General features: G+C 44.0%; 1 protein-coding gene across 2 annotated transcripts in view; it reads left to right on the top strand.

Moving 5' to 3' along the window:
• The window catches only part of Fbxw8 (F-box and WD repeat domain containing 8), a 105,002-nt gene that overhangs the window by 89,556 nt on the left and 1,488 nt on the right, over positions 1-13,958 (top strand). For both annotated transcript variants that reach the window (XM_005396550.2, XM_013520439.1), the window contains 2 exons: positions 11,392-11,565; positions 13,735-13,845. In XM_005396550.2, coding sequence (XP_005396607.1) covers positions 11,392-11,565; positions 13,735-13,845 — 285 coding nt within the window. The remainder of the gene's footprint in view (positions 1-11,391; positions 11,566-13,734; positions 13,846-13,958) is intronic.

Genomic DNA, 13,958 nt, shown 5'->3' with positions numbered 1-13,958 from the left:
TATTCACACTGCACGTACCATCCCGCTCTGTGGGTGGTGCCTCCAGCATCAGCCCAATTTCCAGAGCCTTTGCTGTGCTGTTTTGGCATGAGCTGCGCATAAAACACACAGGACTTAGTCTGAAGGTTGGAAGTGGTTTCAATCTCAGTTGAGTTCCCAAAGCCTTTGCTAAGCCACTTTGGATCTGTCCTGCACACTCAGGGATGAGCCTGGGACCCATGCGTGCTCACACAGTGCTATCGGATCCCCTTTTGCTCCTCCTTTCTTAGTCTTTATACTTTCCAGCACTCAGGGCCTCTTTCCCTGGTCCTCTGGTCAGAAGATGCGGTTCCTACAGAGTTTGCCTGCTCATATCACCATCACACATAGCTCTCTGACTGAGAACTGTTCTTGAGGTGGAGCCACAAGAGAAAAGAGGAGCAGTTCCCATAAAGGCTCCCACACCCACTCTCTGGCCTGTGGGGGCCCCTTTTACTGGTTCCTCTGGTCAGAAAGGTAAGTTCTCCCTCTGAGTGGCAGCCTCCCACACCACGTCCAGCACGACAATAAAATGTAGAGGATCCCTATTGGGCAAGGCTGTAAAAGAGCATAGGAAAGAGAGGGCAGTGCTTCCTGCACAGTGCCTCCTGGGGTGGGACTCTCCTCCATGACCATCACTGGAGTCTACTCGCTGTAGTCCCAGCAGTCTGGTTTTCCTACTTCATCCGTAGGTTTTGGTGATGGTCAGCACGAGAGAGGCAGCACTGGGCTTACTCTGTCTTGGCCAGAATGGACAAATTCCTTGTCTTCTGTTTAACTAACACTGTAGTTGGCAGTCGAGGGCTGTGCTGAATGAGGTCCCTTCCTGTCTGCTGTTCTGGGCCTTCCCACCTATGGTCTGCTCACCCTCACCCATGACATCAAGGGTCTAGAATGGAGTCACTTACTGTGCCCTGCTGGGGAGAATTAGGGTAAGAGTTGATGCCAAGGGCCGCTGCTTTAGCTGCTCCTGGCTTGCTAAAAGTAATCCTAATGATCACTCACCGAACCAGTAAGTCCTGCAGCCCACCCCCTATTCTGGTTTATTTTCTGTTTTTAGCAGCTTTATTGAGATAGAATTCATATGTCATATAATTCAGCAGTTTAAATTGCACAATTTAGTGTTTTTAGTGGGATAAATCTACATATCCGTCACCATAGTTTTTTTTTTTGCTTTACCCTTTCATTTTATTTATATTTTTATTCATATATAATTTATATACAACAGATTCACAGTCAATGTTAGAATGGGTTCATCACTCCAAATAGAAATTCTGTACCCATTAACAGTCATTGTCCATTTCCTCTATATTCTGTCCATCTCTATGCAACCACTAACCTAATTTCTGTCTGTGTGGATTTACCTGTTCTGGACATTTTATACAAATAGAATCAGTTGTGACCCCTTGGGACTGGCGTCTTCCATTTAGTATAATGTGTTCAAGATAAACCTCACAGGAGCATGAATCCGTACATCATTTCTTTTCATTGTCAAATAATATCTTGTGTGGATAGACCATGTTTGTTTCATTCACTCATTCGTTAACAGAATTTGGATTGTTTTCACCTTCTGACTCATGCATAATGCTGCTATTATCATTATCCATGTATATGTTTTTGTGTGCATGTGTGTTTTCAGTTCTCTTGTGTTTGTGTACTTAGGAGTGGAATTGCTGGCTGTATGGTAATTCTGTGTCACAATCATCTGAAGAGTTGCCAGGCTCTTTTCTGAAGTGGCCGTGCCATTTTACGTGCCCACTACCACTGCAGTGAGGGATCCAGTTTCTCATATCCTCACCAACACTTGCTTTTATTGTCCCTAAGATGGTCATCCTAATGAATGTGGAGTGGTATCTCCTTGTGACTTTGATTTGCATTTCCCTGATGTTAATGGTGTTAGATGTCCTTTCATGTACTTATTGCCTATTTGTGTATCTTGTTTGAGAGATGTCTATCTGAATCCTATTTTTAATTGGGTTTTCTTCTTATCATTTTGTATGTATATGTAACCCTTATCAGACATAATTTGAAGACATTTTCTCCCACTCAGTGGGTTGTCTTTTCACATTATGTGTAGAGTCCTTTGAAGCACAAAAGTGTTTAATATTGATGAAGCTTGGTTTACCTGGTTTTTTTCTTTTGTCACTTGTGTGTGCTGTGGATGTCATATATAAGAAGCCATTTCCAAACCGAGGGTCACAAGATTTACTCCTGTGTTTTCTCCTACCTTCAGTTCTCACACTGAAGTGTATGATCCAGCAGGAGTTAGTTTTTGTGTATTGTGTGAGCTAGAAGTCCAGCTTTTCTTTTGCGTGTGCACATCCAGTTGTCGTAGCACCGTCTGTTAAAGGCTGTTCTTTCCCCACAGAATTGTCTTAGCACCGTTTTTAAAAATCAAATCACCATAAATTTGAGGGTTTACTCTAAGCTCTCATTGCAGTTCCATTGATCTGTATGTCTGTGTTTTGCCAGTACCACACTGTCTTGATTACCTGCAGCTTTTTGATTAAGATAGGATGGGTATTATACAGTAAGCTTCCAGATGTCAGGCACAGTGTCTTTGTGCATGAAAAAAAACTTGTGTTGGAATCTTTGTGTGCAACGTGGATACATGAAATATTCATATGATGAACACCTTAAATATTAAAATTAACTAAAAGTTTTGGTATTTCCAACTTAGGATCAGGTGTCTTATTGTTGTATCACTAGATCCATGACCACCATGGTTCACAGGCAGGATCACAGGCTGCCTTGTTGTGGGTCACAGTATTGGGGCTTAATAAGATTCTTTAAGACAATCTAGTGCTGACCCAGCAGAGGAAACTGAGGTCCAGAAAGGTTCAGAGACTATTATTCCACAGGACTTGTTACTCTCGACCATATTGATTTGCTGTTCTGTGTACAGAGACTCTACTCCTCAAAGAAACAGTTTAAAGCACAGGGTACACTAAGCTGAGCCTAGTTGGAGGAAACTAAGCAGGTCTGCCTGAAATATATGTTTTTCCAGTTGCTGTTTAAAATGAATCATTCATTAAAGGCCAGCATCACTGCTATATAGATAAAGCTATTGATTTTGGCAGGTAAGGTTATGTTTAAAATCCTCTTTAATAGCTCAGATTCAATGAGATCAAGCAGATTCACATACTGCTTTCTTTTTTAAAAAAAATGCCAGTGCTCTTGATTAATTTAGTCATTTACAAAAGCCTGCATTTGAATGCTTTATTGCTTGTTCCCTTTATTTTCTGGATAGAAATATAGCTGAAGGTCAGGTCCTTCTTAATGAAACTCCCGAGCCAGAGTCTGAAATAGGCTTCAGTTTGCCACCAAATAGAGTTTGCCTTGTTATTGTGTGGGACTATTTAATCCAAACCAATAGGAAGCAAGCCCTGAGTTGTGACCCCTAATTAAAGAGTCTCCTAGCTTCCTTCCTGCCTGACAAATAGAAAGTTGTGGTGTGCTTATGGTACGCTGCCTGCTGTTAGAGAGTGCGCGAGCGGGGCGTAAATGTTGCTTTTGCTCCATCTGCAAGTGTTATAATAAGTTATTCAAAGCTCTTAACACAGGACCAACCAGAGCGTGCCTCTCTCTCAGTTCCAGCACGTTTTCCTGCCCATCAGATGGATGCTCCTCTGCTGGAGTCTTTGGAAGGTTCTGGTGTCTTTTGTTTTAATTGGCGGGCTAGAGTCGGCTCCTATGGTGTGATTTTCATTAGAGAGGGGCTGCAGAGAGGGAGTGCTGGAACAGTCCTCCAAGCCCAACCATGAATATTAAACATAATACAATTACAGCTTTTGGACCAATTATTTTTCTTTTCAGTGGGCAAAGTTGATGAAATACTCGCTAGATGGAGATTCACAGTATCTACCATTGGCTTCTTTCTGTCCCTGGAACCAGCTGTCCTGGCATATCTTTGTGCCCATTTGCTGTGCTACCTGTTTCCCGGCATCGAGGATTCAATTTGAGCGCTGAGGTTACAGGCTTTGCCAAGGTACACTGCATTTCAAGTTGGTACTGCACGCTGTCAGATATTTGAGGCCGATACCTGCTTCTTAATGTGAATTTGATGACTTGGGTGGACTTAGCACACTGTGGTGTTTGCTATTTCTGTCCGTCAATAAGAGCCAGAGTGCTGTCTCTCTAAGGAGATGTCAGAAAAATACTTCTCTTTTTTTCCTGTGGGGAGAAGTTCAAGTCTGTTTTGGCCCATTTTTGTTTTCCTTAGTGATATCAAATACACTACTGCTGTATCTTTTGGTGTATTTGTTTATTTTGTTTGGAGCCATCCATGCTGGTATCTAAATACAATAGGAAAACAGATGGCAAACTTTGAACTTTTGGACCAAATTTGTGTTTGCCTTTGTCTCTTTAACAGCCAAACTGTAAATTATGGAGTATAAATATTCAACAGAGGAGCTCTTTATGGAAATCACCACAGCAGAATAGATCCCTGTTAACCAAACATGCACTGAAAATTGCTCAGCCTACCATTTTCTGCCTGCCCCCAACTCAGTCCTTACCAAGTCCGCATTACAGTCTAGAGGCAGTGCTTCTTGTACTGCACTTTTACTGCTTCTCTCTTTCCTGTCTGAACAGCTCGGATCTCTTTACCTACAAAGGCTTAACGGTAGGTGTTATCTCATGCTCACAGAGAGGGAGATACTTGTTCTCAGAGCCTGTCTTATGCTCACTCCTTGTCTTTCCAGTCCCAGATCCCTCCCTAGAGGGGGCGACTGAACAGCTGCCCTAGCGGTAGGCCTCTGTTCATCTGCATCACCTCACCAGTGCCGTGGCTTGCCAAGGGTTAACGGATCTCTACGCATTGTTCTAAGATAGGGTTTGTTTTTACTTCCTGCTTCATTTCACATTACTAGGAATAGACAGATCCATTACTTTAAACATTCACAAACAAAGCATACATATGGGAATGTCTATAATAAGAGTGAGTGTGTGTACAGCTACAAGAATAGCAGAGGTTGCCCTCGCGAGGACCAGGACCAGGGCCCTTGGAAGATGAGTTTGTGCTGTTTAAATAGGAGTGTCTGGGATGAAAGAGAAAAGCCTCCCTGTGGTCCTCATCGTTCCATTACCACACCTCTTCTCCAGGACAGCTGCCGCTAACATTTCAAGTATGTTCTTCCAGAACTTTATCTTCAAAACTGTTCTGTTACTTAAACAGGGAGCACACACTTGCATAGCCGAATTCAGAAGCACCGGGCAACACAGAGGACAGGCTCAGCCCCACTGGCTGCACAGTGTGTTGCCCAGGCATTGTCTGCACAAGGTCTCTCGTGAGCCCCACCACCAGCTCACATGCCGGGCAGAGACTCTGGAGATGCGCCCATCAGCAGGTGTAGGCTGCCTGTCCCTTTCACCAGCACACGGTGGAGCCACTGCTTAATTGCGCCATCCCCATCCAGTCATTCAAATTCAAGACACCTTTAATTTTTGCTGCCCATCTAATTATCATTCTTTAATAGGTAATGTGTTTTTCCCCCAGGTTGCTGTTAAGGCCTCTCTTATCTTTTCCCATCTTTTAAATTATACTCTTAGGTATGTATTCCTTTTTATTTATTCTAATTAGTGCTTACCAGCCTGCGTATATACGATGTGCATTAATCAAGATCAGCCAGTAATTGAGTGTTGCTGCTTTGCCACACATTGTTCTCCTGGAAGTTCTTTTGGACATATACCGATCCATCCCCTCCTGTCCTTCACATTGTCTCTTAACTCCTCATTCACATTTTTAATCTTTATTCTTTTATATCTCTTCTTGGTAATTCCTTAAAATTTGTCTTCTGAGTCGCAAATATTCTAATCCACTTCTAGCCCATCTCTATTCATAGAAGTTTTGAGAACTTTTTTAAAAGCAGGAGTCTCAGAATCCCCTGCTCCACCTCCCTGTGCTTGGGCTCTTCCCTGCATTCTGGGCAGACCCAAGCCTGGAGGTAGGCCCCTTCCAGCAGCTTCCCTCTACCCACTAGTAGTGAAAGCTGTCTCGGGGGTACAGGAGGCCCTGGGAGCTGCACCCTTTGTGAACTCAGCAGTGCATTTAAAAGGACTAATGTTGTATTTTACCCAGCATTAAGTGATTTGCAGTGAATGAATGGATCTGCAAGTTGTCTGAAACAGAGGCACCATGCTTTGCTGCTAAAAGCAGTACTGTGCAGAGTAGATGCATGCTAAATAAATTCCTAGAAATGGAACAACTAGATTAAAAGTGAAGTGCTTGAGTTGTTTTTGCTGGATTTTCCAAGTCACTCACTAAAGAAAGACTTGCACCTGCATCAACTATATTTCTTTGTATCTACCCAGGCTGTACCACCATGCAGTGCCTTCTGAGTATATTACAAATGTTTAGGGGCTGGGGATATAGCTCAGTGGCGTAAGCGCCTGCCTGGCAAGTGCGAGGTCGTGAGTTCGATCCCTGGTACTGCAAAAACAAACAAACAGACAAACAAATGTTTATCTCTGCTGAGGGGAGAGTTGACAGGTGATAGTACATTGTGGGTTTTGTATAATTTCTTTAAATTACCAGTAAATTTGAACATCTTACTCATATTTAAGAGCCATCAGTCTTTTTTTCTGTGAATTTTTTGTATTCTCTCATTTCAATAGTGACTTGTTTGTCTTTACGATTAATTTAAAGGACGTTATTATTAAAAAGTAGCTTTCTGTTGTAGACATTTCCCCTAGTTTAACATTTGCTTTATGATTTTTCCCATATGGGAAAAAGTTAAGTGCTTATATACAGTTATAAATCTTTTTTTTTTTTTTTTTGGCTTCTGGGTTTTCTGATGTTTGGAAAGACCTTCCCTGTTCTGAATATTTTTACAGTTTAATTATGCTTAATTCTTTGAGTCCTCTATAATTTATTTTGTTGTAATATATGTAGTAAGGCTCCACATGGAGGAAATTATTATAGGGTAGTTTGGCTTTAATTGCTATTATAGAAGTGGGCTCTTTTCTTTGATTACATTTTTAAGATTAGTGGTTATTTATACATAATACAGCTTCAGTTTTGGCATATTAATTTGATTCTGAATTATTACAGAATTCTCTTGGATTGTCATCTCTAACTATTGATAAATTTTCCCACTTCTTTCCAATTTTATACCTTTCATGTTTTCTTTTGTCTAATTGTAGCTAATTTTTAAAACAGTGTGAGATAATAGTGGTGCTAGTGCCTCATTTTTTAAGGACTTCCTTTAGGAATGGGTGTTCTAGCCCATCAGACTTGTTTTTGGACTCCATGGAAGTGGCCGTGGGTTTTTCCAGTGTGTTACAGTCCTTGGGACCTGCCCTAGTAGGTATCAGGATGAAGTCCACTGGCAGCGGTATCCTGATGTGGAGCCTCTCTGCTGGTATTTTACTCACCTGTGTAGCTTGATGACACTCTTACTGTCAGGCTGTGGGCAATAGCAGAGTTTGGAAGCCTCCTCTTTTCCCTGCCTGAGCTCCAGGGCAGTTCACAGAGCCCAGCAAGTCCCTGTTCCTTACAAGTTTGGCTGATGTTGCTTACTGCCCTTTTGGGGAGAACTTTGCTCCTTGACTGCTTCCCCTGTTTTAATTTTCTATATATTCTGGGAGTGGTTTTGTTCTTATTCTTCTAGAAAGTTACTTATTCATCCAAATTTTCACATTTGGAGATTTAAGAAAGTTAAGTCAATAAGTAGAAAACCCAAGTAGATAAAGAAACAGTAACAGTGCTCTATCTCCAGAAGAGAAATTAGATCCATTCCCCCAGGCATGTTTTACCAAACATTTAGTAAAATTCTCCCTTTTCTAGTAAAGTGGACCCTAGACTTACGAGCTCAATTCGTTCACATGGGCTGGTTGTTACTCAAACTAGTTGTAAATCAAGACAATTTTTCCCATAAGAAGTCATAGGAATACCCATAATGTATTCCAAACTTCCCAGAGCACCCCTTAGCTAACCTTTTCATGATAAAAAAGGGTTGCATATGTGCACAATTTACCAGAAACATCAGTAATTTTCTTAGTGTATTCTCCAAAAAGTTACAAAATGTGCCTAGTTTACCAGAAACAATTCATACACAACATTGAAATTGACATCTTTGGCTTGCAGAATGGGAGGATGAAATGGAAGGTGGTTATTGTTTTGAAGGAGAGTCCACTTCCATAAGAACATCAGGACTCTGGCTTTCAGGTGTCTTTTCTCTCCTTGTGACAGTCTGTAGCTCACTAAGACCTGCTTCTGGCTCTCCAGGTCCCAGCCTTTTCAGAACTAAAAACTAGTCTAAGTTTGTTTCTTTCTTTTTTTTAACACTGTTCTGTAGTAGGACATTCAGCAAGTGAATGTAGTGACTGGCTTTTTCTCTGTCCAGGTGGGTCTTCTGTACCTATGTTTGTAGCTCTGTCCATTTTTTCAGGATTTCCTTTATTTCACAAGAACTTTTCTGTACTGATTGTTGATACTCCCCCACCTTTTCAGAGAGCTCCTCAGCTGCCATTCTCTGTTGCTTAGCCGGAAGTTGCTGAAGCTCCTGTGTGGATAGTGCCCCTGAGTGTTCCTCTGCCAGTTCCCGGGCCTCACCACTGTCTACCTGCAAGCCTGTGGGCTCTGCTCTCATCAGTATCACCAACCACAGGCTCAGTTGAAGGCTCAGTCTTCTATACAGCCTTCAAAGTCTCTCTCCTATACAATTTTAGGCCACGCTTTCTTCCAGGCAGATCTCAGTGTCCTTAGAGAGACATTGGCCAGGACTTCTCAATGAACGCCACCAGGAAAGGATGTTGTAATGTTACTTCCAGAACTCTTTAAGGGTTAAATCTATATCTGAGGCCACCTGGAAGTACTTCAAGGACAATTCCTTGGTGTGTAGCTTCTTAAAGTTAGCTGTAACCTGCTGGTCCATAGGCTGCAGTAGAGGAGTTGTATTAGGTGGGAGGAACTCAGCTGAGAGCCATGCGAATTCTTCAGCCAGTTTTTCTTTCAAATCTTATGGGTGAGCAGAAGCACTGTCTGTGATGAGGAGAACCTTGAGTGGTAAACTTTTGTCCTCTAGATATTTCTTAACGTAGGACAGAAAGCCTGCCTGATCCACTGAAGAAAAACCATTCTTGTTACCAGGCTTTTGCATTAGATTTCCACATGACCCCTTGCCTATTCTTCATGACTTTGTTTTCTGAACACTCTACGGGTCCCAGAATGATAAACCAACAGCTTTATCTTGAGGTCACCATTTGCATTGGCACATAGCAGTAAGTTTAGCCTATCCTTCATTTGGCATTTTCTTCTCTTCTGGGTAATGTATGTTCTCCTCATGTTTCTCTCCAGAAAAGGCCAGTTTCATCACAGTTGAAAACTTGGTGAGAGCAAAAGCCATTTCTCTGTGTCATCGTTTTGAAGTGGTGCATGTAATTTTCAGCAACCCCTTTATTAACACGGGCTATTTCACCATGCCTAGTTACACTATGAACCCCAGTTCTTGCTTTAATATTGTGAAACCACCCTTACTGGCAAATGTTTGACCATTATCACTTGTTGACGGATTATCCTTTATGAAATGTGTATTTATAGCCCTAGCTTTTTCACAAATTATAGACTCAGGCCATAACCTGCCGTCTGCCTTTCATTTATCCACACAGATAAAGCCTTTCTACCTCATTTAACACTGTTGATTATAACTTACTAATTTGAATAACACCTTTAGCAACACTAGCTTCTTTATACAAATCTTTTCTCTGTAAGATTGTTGAGATGGTGGATTTTGATAAACTATATATATTAGCAAGATTGGTCACATGAACACCAGTCTCAAGTTTCTCCACAATTTCCTGCTTCTTTTTGATTGTGATTGCTTTCTTTACCTTCCCTTCCTTCCTTAGCTTCTTTTCTAGCTTTTTGGGGGCCATTTTGATAGCAGCAATCATAGTGATTATATAAAGCACTGACTGAAATCACATGCACAAACATGCACATCTTGGGCTCAGACTGACGCTTTTCTGACATATCGAGTCTTTATTTACAACCTCACAAGTGGACAGCATTCGGGTCATAACTCAAGACTTTGTTCATAAATTAAACCTAAAATGCCAGTTGTAACCCAGGCTGTTCATATGTGAGGCTGCTCATAACTCGAGGGTCCACTGTACAGAGTTGTGGCCTGCTTGCCTCGTCATGTTCTTCTGTTACTTTGCGATCCCCTTGGAGCTGGTGTTACTGTGTGGCTGTGTCATAGCTGTTGGGTCAGCAGACTCCCTCATCCTGCTCAAGAGTTGCTGTCTCCTGTACTAGGTTTTAGGGTTTGCTTTGCATATCAGGAAACGGCTGGTGTGTTGGCTCCTCTCATGCCTTCTGATGTTTTGCTGTGTCACTTCCGAAGATTATCCAGTTTGGTTTTTTTTTTTTTTTTTCATTTTTTTTCTTTTTTTTTTTTTTAAGTCTTCATTTTGCCTTCAAATGTGGTAGGTAAGGTAGGCATAGGATTTTTGGTCAAAGTAATTTCTTCCCAGAACATTGAAAATAATTAGAACGTCTCACCACAGATTTGTGTCAAACACACATTTATGATCACATTTAACATATGATGGTGGGTCTTTTCAGGGCAGCAGTTGTCTCTTCCTCTCATCATAGGGCCTGTTAAATCCATGTTCATATCCATTAAGTCTAATTAGCTTATACTTTACCACATTCAATTTTAACTGTAGGGGCTTATTTCAGGAACTAAGCATGGTGGTCTTCTAATAGAAAATAGATTTCTGACTCATCTAATTTATCATCATGTGAAAATTCAGTATGTGTTTACATAAAAAGTAGTTTTTAAAGCGGTCCTTAAAGAAATTCAGTAAGTAATGATTTTAAGTCCAGTTAAGTGACTGCAGAGTATCTGCACTTGTCATGCTTCTGCTTGGTGGAGCATGGAAGTGCCCCCTTTCTGAGTACCAACAGGATGGTGATGGAACAGCAAAGTCGAGTTACTTGCACAGTATCGCCCAGCCAGGACAAGGCTGTGGCTGCAGACAGTGGAGCCCAGTTACGTTGGCCCTTCATAGAACATTATGCCACTGGCACAGGCACTGCGCTGGGAAACTTAGCACAGGGCAGGCTTCCCAGGCCAGTTCCATGTGGCATCCCAACGCAGGTGTCTCCCCCTTGAGCAGACCACATCGGTGGGTCAGCCTTGTTCCAGCGCTTTTAAATCATTATGATTTAGTGCTGGCGGGTACTCTCCACTGTGACAGTGTCCTGATCAGGAGACTATCGTTTTACCTCAGTATTACAGACATTGCAACCAGAGGAGTTTCATCGAGAAACACTGTGCATAAACCTGCACAACTGAGGAGGAATTTGTAATTTCAGACTTTAGCATTGATCCCGCTTGCCTTCTCTTTTCTTCCTGGGCCTTGCAGGGTGAGGATCCATGACCTCCGCACGGATAAAATCGCCTTGTCACTCTCCGCCCACCAGCTTGGGGTCTCCGCAGTCCAGATGGATGACTGGAAAATCGTCAGTGGAGGCGAGGAAGGGCTGGTGTCGGTGTGGGATTATCGGATGAACCGGAAGCTGTGGGAGGTCCATTCCAGGTGAGGGGCTCCTCAGGTGCTGTTAGGAACACCAGTAACGGGAGTTGTTAGTTGAGGTTCACTTGGACCGGGCACTGAACCAGTGCTTCCTGGAGCATCCCTTCCTCCAGCCCTGTGAGCAGGCTGCTATTGCTGCTGCCATCTCCAGTTTTTTGGTGAGAAACTGAGGCTTGGAAACTGTGCTGGTCGACGGAGATGCAATTTCTCCCTCTCTTAAGGCATTAGTATGGCTGTAATTCACACCAGCCATTATTAGTGGGAACCAGCTTTCTCTGAGAAAGGAACCCATTCCTTATAAGTGCTGTGCTGGTTATTTTAGAGTTCCCCCATCTCAAAAAGAAAAGGTAACTCAAAAGTGCAGGCAGCCATCTCAGCTAGACCATGGTGTGACTCCCAGCCCCAGCCCCCGCCTGCACTCCTGGGTCCCGGGGCAGACTGATCTTCTGCTCACTGCTTGGGCTTTCTTCACACTGTTTAGAAACACACTTAGGACTGAGGGTGGTCAGGCCTCAGCTGAGGGATTTATCATTTTAACCTTTAATGAGGATGTCCAAGAGATAGATAGGTACATTTATGCTAAAGGTGCTTCACTGGTTAAGCAATTCTGTACTGGCCTGCTCTTAACCTTCAAAGCACAGGCAGCCTAGCCTGGAGCTCAAGAAAGCATGGCCTGTGAGGAGCACTGTAGCCTTTGTTTGTCAGTCATTGGACCACACTTAGTGTCCCAAGAGGCATCACAGTGAAAGGAAGAGGTTTTCCCCCGTGGGCGGTGTGGGCGTCCACACCCCCAGCCCTCTGTGCACCCTTTCCTTACTGGAGACACAGACAGGGTCTTTTGTGATTTCCATGGTGATACACTATATTGCCACCAGGTGGTGCCAAAAAGCAACCAAAATTCCCATGCTGGAAGCCCAGAAGCATTCACCATTAAGGAAAACGTGGTATGCATGTGGACGTATACTTACATGTATTAGGTTTGCTGTACATAATGATTACATTCATTGTAGGGACTGGTACACATACATAACACATCTTAATTCTGTTTACTTCCTGGTATTTGTTTTAAAGATCTGACTCTTAGTCTCTAGGACAGATCTTAGCCCCATCCAGGCCCTAGGAACTGTGGCTGGCCCTGCCCGGGGTTCCTCATGGCTCCTGTACCGGGCTGCCACCGTAGCCGCTTAGAGGAAGCCTATGGGATGGCTCCTGCCCAGCCTCTGGGATTGTCCAAGGGCACCATTTCACCCACACCTGGCTGGTGTCTCCTTTATATAATCCCATGCCTGGATTCACTCACTGTCTTGTGCAAGAACTCCATGACAGGCATGCTGCCCACCCTGCTCCTCTCCTGAGCTCTACTTCTGTCATCTGGTCACTTTCATGTCCCATCCCGTCCGCCTCAGACGTCATAATGCTCTGCAGGTCCTCCCCGAGGTGCTGGCAGTGCAGCACTCCAGCCTGAGAGCAGATCCTTCCCCTTTGTTCTCTTCCTTCTGCCCTGCATTCCCCAGCCAGGGTTTCCAGTGACTCCCATTACCCTCAGGAGAATCCCCCCCTTGGCCCAGGAGCATCCCAGGTGCTTTCCCTGCTCCCTCCATGCAGGTGCTCCCTCTCGGTACCCCTTGTGGCCATCCAGCCCTCGCCCTGTGCTGTGCTGGTGGGAATGCACCTCACTTATTAGGCAGGTCTCTGAGGACAGGCATCTTGTGTAGGAGATACTTTGCGTTACCTCCTGCAACTCCTAGCTCAGCCCTGTGACCACTGCAAGTGCTGCAAAAGTTGCTAGAGGAACGAAAGCCCCTGTTAAACAGATCTGAAGCTGCTGCCTTCTAAGATGCTTGACTGTGCTTTCACAGCCGAAAGCACAGGTGTCACTTGTAGCCCTTTCACCCCAGGACTGGTGAGCTTGCAGATCACCACTAAATACACCCCACGCTCCGCCTGGGGCCCTGCAGCCCTGGAGACCAGAAGGGAGCTGCTCCCCACTCCCTTGGCTGGCTTGTCTCCAATTAAGTTGTTGGAGGGTCAGCCGGAACTGGTGAGGGCCTGCAGCTTTGGTTGTGAAGCGGTCCCCAGGGCACAGCCAGAGGGTTCCAGGGCCCCTCACCGCACCTCACTTCAGTGTAAGCAGCTAACACAGACGCTGTCCCTCTCCCCCGCGGGCTGCAGACACCCTGTGCGGCACATCTCCTTCAACAGCCACCGCCTCATCACAGCCAACGTGCCCTATGAGAAGGTGGTGCGTAACAGCGACCTGGACAACTTCGCCACCCACAGGAGGTCAGTGGGGTCGGGCTCACCAGAGTTGAACCTGTTCAAAAGACAGACCTAGCCTGATTTGATTCTTGGAAACCCCACTGCCTTCTTGTCCCCTGCAGTCTATGCATACCCAC

This window comes from Chinchilla lanigera, unplaced genomic scaffold (genome assembly GCF_000276665.1).
Source record: "Chinchilla lanigera isolate Chin_1 unplaced genomic scaffold, ChiLan1.0 scaffold00054, whole genome shotgun sequence".
Lineage (NCBI taxonomy): Eukaryota > Metazoa > Chordata > Mammalia > Rodentia > Chinchillidae > Chinchilla > Chinchilla lanigera.
This window is presented reverse-complemented; position numbering and strand designations above follow the sequence as displayed.